Source organism: Cebus imitator, unplaced genomic scaffold (genome assembly GCF_001604975.1).
Source record: "Cebus imitator isolate Cc_AM_T3 unplaced genomic scaffold, Cebus_imitator-1.0 Scaffold181, whole genome shotgun sequence".
Taxonomy (NCBI): domain Eukaryota; kingdom Metazoa; phylum Chordata; class Mammalia; order Primates; family Cebidae; genus Cebus; species Cebus imitator.
Genome location: NW_016107496.1, coordinates 2800008 through 2806809, shown reverse-complemented (window position 1 = coordinate 2806809; position 6802 = coordinate 2800008). Strand labels below are relative to the sequence as shown.

The 6802-nt window shown below is 41.8% G+C and overlaps 1 protein-coding gene across 2 annotated transcripts in view; it reads right to left on the bottom strand.

The window, feature by feature from the left end:
- Window positions 1-1435: 1435 nt before the first annotated feature.
- The window catches only part of HIGD1C (HIG1 hypoxia inducible domain family member 1C), an 11377-nt gene continuing 6010 nt past the window's right edge, over window positions 1436-6802 (bottom strand). Inside the window, exons 3-4 of one of the 2 annotated variants that reach the window (XM_017545848.2) lie at window positions 3032-3190; window positions 1436-1916 (exon numbers count right to left, since the gene is read on the bottom strand). In XM_017545848.2, the coding sequence (XP_017401337.2) occupies window positions 3126-3190 (65 nt within the window). In that variant the 3' untranslated portion in view covers window positions 1436-1916; window positions 3032-3125. Of the gene's footprint in view, window positions 1917-2721; window positions 3191-6802 lie in introns of those variants that run through there. The other variant, XR_005202965.1, reaches the window with a different exon arrangement.

Here is a 6802-nt window from a genome sequence, read left to right as displayed (position 1 = left end):
GTAGAGACGGGGTTTCACCATGTTGACCAGGATGGTCTCGATCTCTTGACCTCGTGATCCACCCGCCTCGGCCTCCCAAAGTGCTGGGATTACAGGCTTGAGCCACCGCACCCGGCCTGAGTAAGCTTTTTTCTAAATTAAGAATATTTAATCACTCTCCAATTTGTGGTATACAAATCTAGATTACTATATGAATATGAATATATTCAATCTTAAGAACAAACTGAGTGGATTTACTTAATTTCTGGAGTTCAGCACGATGGAGTCAGTCTGTAAAAGGATGCTCTGACAATGTATACACAGAATGTCAAGAAAAAGTACAATTAAGTAATTGTTACTGGGCAGTCGCTGCTACATAACTGTGTGCCAGCCTAATATAAAAGGCAGGCGGAACGTATATGCATGTGAAGTAGTTTCATTAATAAGAGAGGCGGGGTTGTGGTAGCTGATACAAACAGCCTTCTCAGTTTCAGACATTACAACCTGAGGCCAGTAAAGCTTTGCCCAGAAAGTCACATATTGTTATGTTATCTGTTTATAGGGTCTTCATGCAGTGACCCTCCCACTTTACCCAAGCTGAAGTGGGTAAATTCACATCCTGCATACTTCCTAACTTTTCTCCAAATGTGATTTTACATTTTAATTTAAACACAGTTTGTAGGTTCTCATGCATAGCTATTCTTAACAAATGAATACTTTGCATTGCTTTTTTCAAGCAACAAATATATTACTTTAGCTCTCTCAGAGTAACATTACAAAATTGTGGAACCTATTGGTTTTGTAAGAAAAGCTAATTTCTAATTAAACTCTTAATTATTTTTAGTGCTGAGTATATATTGAGAAGGTAGAATCTTTCCAGTAGCCTGGTTAGAAATACTTTTCATTGCACAACGAACATGAAAGGATGATTTATTTCTGTGCCAGCTATCCTCAATTTTCCTGACCTTAATGGAACATATTAGATCCAGCTGCTGGAATATTTACTCTAATGGAATAAAGCAGTTGGATTATTTCCTTGCCTATTTTCCAAAGAGGACAGTGTTGACCAAAATATGTGTACTTGTTGGTAGCACTAGAAGAACTTCATGATAGGTACAATTGACAGCTTTTTTTCTTTTTTTTAAGACGGAGTCTTGCTCTGTCACCCAGGCCAGAGTGTGATGGTGTGATCTCAGCTTACTACAGCCTACACCTCTCGGGTTCAAGCAGTTCTCCTGCCTTATCCTCCCAAGTAGCTAGGATTACAGGCATGCGCCACCACGCCTGGCTAATTTTGTATTTCTAGTAGAGACGGGGTTTCTCCATGTTGGTTAGGCTGGTCTTCAACTTTTGACCCCAGGTGATCCACCCACCTCAGCCTCCCAAAGTGCTGGGATTACAGGCATGAGCTACCGTACCCAGCCGTTGACAACTTTTAAAATAATTATCTGTGCCAGTGAAGAAAAATTTATGTAATACACAGAATAGTGAGTTAATATCCAGAATGCAGACATTTTCATGTTTTTCTTTTCCACAAATACTGGACTTCACCTTCTTGTCAGTGTCACCCTCCATTATAGGAAACACTGAGGAAAAGGAAATCACCACCAGAAATCAACTTCTATTGCATATATTCTTGATTTTATTTCAGTGACTTTTTTTTTTCTCTCCTAGGCTTGGATTCTTTGGGATTAAGCTTAAAGCAGTTATGTCTTCAAAAAACCCTAGATGATTTTTTAGACCCTGAGGGCAATTAGACAGGAGTTCAAAGCCGCAGGCATACTTAACCTTTAACATCTGCTTTGATTTCCTGTGTTTTCTACAGTGTCGTACCACATTAGCAATAGCACTTCTGGACTAAATCCTTTTTGCCATCTCAGGGAAAAGAAATTTGTTTGTAGTTCACTTTTGTATTCCTAGGAATACTTTGAAGAAATCTAAAAATGAATAAATAATTAAATGTTAAACATATGTTTGGGGTAAAATAGTCAATTTTCTATATAAGAATGAGATGTAAAGTGGTGAACCAACTTTGTATAGCAACATGACCATTCTCCTCTGGTGTAATTATTACCCATTCTAAAAAGGAGTTTATGAAACTTTAATTGCTTTGCCCTATTTGGGGAGAATTTAGTCTTGAATAGGGTGTCACATTTAACATATAGAAAAGTCTGGCCGGGCATGGTGGCTCACGCCTATAATCCCAGCACTTTGGGAGGCCAAGGCGGGTGGATCACGAGGTCAAGAGATTGAGACCATCCTGGTCAACAAGGTGAAACCCGTCTCTACTAAAAATACAAAAATTAGCTGGGCATGGTGGCGCATGCCTGTAGTCCCAGCTACTCAGGAGGCTGAGGCAGGAGAATTGCTTGAACCCAGGAGGTGGAGGTTGCAGTGCGCCGAGATCGTGCCATTGCACTCCAGCCTGGGTAACAAGAGCGAAACTCTGTCTCAAAAAAAAAAAAAAAAAAAAAAAAAAAGTCTTCTGTGGCCAGGTGCAGTGGCTTACACCTCTAATCCCGGCACTTTGGGAGGCCAAGGTGGGTGGATCACATGAGGTGAGAAGTTTGAGACCAGTCTGGCCAACATGGTGAAACCCTGTCTCTACTAAAAATACAAAATTTAGCCACCCATGATGGTGGGTGCCTGTAATCTCAGTTACTCGGGAGCCTGAGTTGAGGCAGGAGAATCTCTTGAACCTGGGAGGCGGAGGCTGCAGTGAGCTGAGATCATACCACTGCTCTCCAGCCTGGGCTACAGAACGAGACTCCATCTCAAAAAAAGAAAAAAAGAAAAGAGAAGTCTTCTGTAACTACTGTATAACTATTAATTTTTAGATTGGTTTGGCAGACTATCATTAGTTTGACAGATTAGTGGCAGATTATTTTCTGCCACTAACTAAAAAATAAAAAAAAAAATTAAGTCAGAAAATAATGCCCTAGGTTCTGAAAGACATCAACAAGAGATATTTCTGAGTTGACTGTTTATGATTGTTGATCTGGAAATCAACTTCAAACATTAAGACTTGAAGTACGTGAGCATTCTGTGATACTTCTGTAGTAAAATTTGCTACATATTGAAAATTTACTCTTCATAATAAATCATTTTCAGAAGCTTTTTGTCTTTCTTGCTTCCAGCGTGTAGCTTCATTTTTTGGACTCACTGAAGAATCTAGGTCTAATGTGATCCTTATACATAGAGTAAAGAACACCTAGAAACAGAAAGATGTATATTAATTGAGTATCCATGGGGGAAAAAACACTGAATTTCTTCCATTTGTTGTATTTTTATGAAACTAGCCCCCAATTTAAACAGAAGCAAACAAAGGCCCTCCTTTTTATTAGTTTTTGGTTTGGATCATACAAGTGACTCTAGAAAAAAACAAAACTCTAGGAGCACTTTAAAATGGATACTAATAAATTTATGATGTTATTATGCCAGCAAAATGTTGGTGAAATACTAGGAAAGTGGGCAAATTTGACCAGATGTTAAGATAAAAATAGTAGTCATCTCAGTTAGCAAACATTTATTCAGTCTTTGTTTGTACTCAGTATCCTGAGAAAAACAAATGGTGAATGGATCTAATTCCTGCTTCTAGGGATTTATGATCTAGTGGGTGAATTGCCTATGAGTTTAAATCGATGATATGTATGGCTTCCACAGAGTCCTAGGCATGTGGGGGAAGTAGCTAGGGGAAATAAGATGAGGAAGAGAGGAGCTGCTTTGGTGAGTTCCAAAGATGTCAGCAAATGTTGACACCCAAAAGCAAGTTAGGGAGTCACAGATTTAAACTACAACTCACACACCACCACCACCAGCCCATACCCATCTCAGTTATCAGGGTGTCAGATTTCAAAATTAGATCTCTCTTCTGAGTGTGAAACCCATATATTCATTATTGTACATATGACTTTTTTTTTTTTTTTTTTGAGATGGAATCTTGCTCTTGTCATCCAGGCTGGAGTGGTGCAATGGCATGATCTCTGTTCACTGCAACCTCTGCCTCCCAGGTTCAAGCAATTCTCCTGCCTCAGGCTCCCGAGTAACTGGGATGAAAGGCACCCCCCACCATGCCCAGCTAATTTTTATATTTTTGGTAGAGATGGGATTTTGCCATGTTGGCCAGGCTGGTCTTGAACTCCTGACCTCAGGTGATCCACTCGCTTTGGCTTCCCAAAGTGCTGGGGTTACAGGTGTGAGCCATTGTGCCTGGCCTTACATATGACATTTCCACATCACATAAGTAGATGGTCTCCAAACTTTCCAAATTTACTTAAGTAAATATGTTGAGCATGCCTCTCAAAATGTGCATTCATTTATTTATTTTTGAGACAGAGTCTTGCTCTGTCTCGCCCAGGCTGGTTTGCAGTGGCACAATCTTGGCTCACTGTAGCCTCCACCTCCCAGATTCAAGCAGCTCTCCTGTCTCAGCCTTCTGAGTAGCTGGAACTATAGGTGTGTGCCACCACACCCGAGTAATTTTGTATTTTTGGTAGAGATGGGGTTTTACCATGTTGCCAGGCTGGTCTCAAACTCCTGACCTCAGGTGATCCACCTGCCTCGACCTCCCAAAGTGCTGGGATTATAGGTGTGAGCCACTGTGCCACGCCAAAATGTGCATTTATTTACAAACAATATAAATGCAGGTGGGTGGTGGGGGTTTATGCCTGTAATCCCAGCACTTTGGAAGGCCAAGGGAGGAGGGTAACTTAAGGGTAGGAGTTAGAGACTAGCCTAGTTAAAATAGCAAGACTCATCTCTACAAAAAAATTTAAAAAGTTAGGGCCGGGCATGGTGGCTTATACCTGTAATCCCAGCACTTTGGGAGGCTGAGGCGGGTGGATTACCTGAGGTCAGGAGTTCAAACTAGCCTGGCCAACATGACAAAACCCTGTCTCTACTAAGAATACAAAAATTAGCCAGGCATGGTGGCAGGTGCCTATAATCCCAGCTACTTGGGAGTCTGAGGCATGGGAATTGCTTGAACCTGGGAAGCAGAGTTTGCAGTGAGCTGAGTTTGTGCCATTGCACTCCAGCCTGGGCGACAGAGCGAGACTCCATCTCAAAAAAAATGGAACATTCACAAGGAATCTTCTATTGATGTGGAAAAGAAAAGAAAAAAACAGAACAAAAAAATTAGCTGGGCATGGTGGCGCATGCCTATGATCCTAGCTACTAGGGAAGCTGAGGTGGGAGGATCACCTGAGCCCAGGAATTTGAGGCTACAGTGAACCGTGATTGTACCACTGCAGTCCAGCCTGGATGACAGAGCAAGACCCTGTCTCTCCAAAGAAAAAAATCGGTGGAACTGGAGTAGAGATTACTGTAAGGTGAGTCTGCCTCATCCTTTTGTCAGTTCTGGCTCATCCTTGCAAATTCCTGTTTATCTTTCCTTCTCGACTGTTGATTTGCTGACTTCGGGCCCCAGTATTAGAAACATAAGCAACAGCCTCGCATGGACTGTTTAGCCAACTCCAAAAATGTTTTAAGGTCATATCTCTGTAATAACTCCCTTCTTTTCCTCCTCTCTCTTCCTTTTCATTCTCCTTCTCCTCCTCCTCTTCATCCTCTTCCTTCTCGTCTTCCTTTATTATTATTATTATTATTTGAGACAATGTCTTGCTCTGTGGTCAAGGCTGGAGTGCAGTGGTGTGAGCAAGGCTCACTGCAGCCTTGATCTTCTGGGTTTAAGCCATCCTCTCATCTCAGCCTCCCGAGTAGCTGGGACCACAGGTGGATGAGACCTGCCTGGCTAATTTCTTAATTTTTTGTAGAAACAGGGTATTCGCCATATTGCCCAGTCTGGTCTCAAACTTTTGGGCTCAAGTGATCCTCCTGCCTCGGACTCCCAAAATGCTGAGGTTACAGGCATGAGCCACCACACCCAGCCTAAATTGCTTTTTATATATCACTACTGGTAGTTTTGCTTGTCTGAATCCTGACTGATACAGTTTGGAATTAGAAGTGCTTCCAGAGGAACAGAACCCTGATGATAGATTCTCTGAAGTGGTTTTGGGTTATCCAGAATTGGTTCTCTGATCTATTTAGATTTAAAGGCATTAATGGCCATGTTTTCAGTGATAAAGAGGATACTAACAGTCCATGTGATGTAGTAGTAAAATAGTTTCTTAAATTAAGCCAGGCATGGTGGCTTATGCCTGTTATCCCAGCACTTTGGGAGGCTGAGGCGGAGTTCAAGACCAGCTTACGCAATGAATTGAGAACCTTGTTTCTACAAAAAATAAAGGCCGGGTCCAGTGGCTCATGCCCACAATCCCAACGCTTTGAGAGGCTGAGGCAGGTGGACCATTTGAGGTTGAACTCCTGACCTCAAGTGATCCCTCGCCTCAGCCTCCCAAAGTGCTGGGATTACAGGGGGTGACCCACCACGCCGGGCCTACTTTCCTTTTCTAATTCCTTTCCCTGCTCACTTCAGGCCCAAGCTCCAGAATCATATGCAAGGGCCTCATAATTATATAAGGCTAAATACCTGTAATAAATCCCTCACTAAATATTACTACTAGTAGTTTTGCTTTTCTCATCAAACACTGATTCACCTACCAAGCTATGTAGTTTTCCACTTACATGCCGTGCTTCTGTGCCTTTGTTTTTTCCTCTGCCTAGAATCCTGAGCTCCTTCTCTGCTTAGTTAATTCCTCCTTATTCTTAGTTCAGCACATGATTTACATCCTTAGAGTTGCCTCCCCTAGCCTCCCAGCCCTTGTTAAATACCACTCCCTTATGTTTGTGCTACCATAGCAACCTGTGCTATTTCTTTTTTTTTTTTTTTATAGGTGATGAAGATGATCATGACCCTGAACGT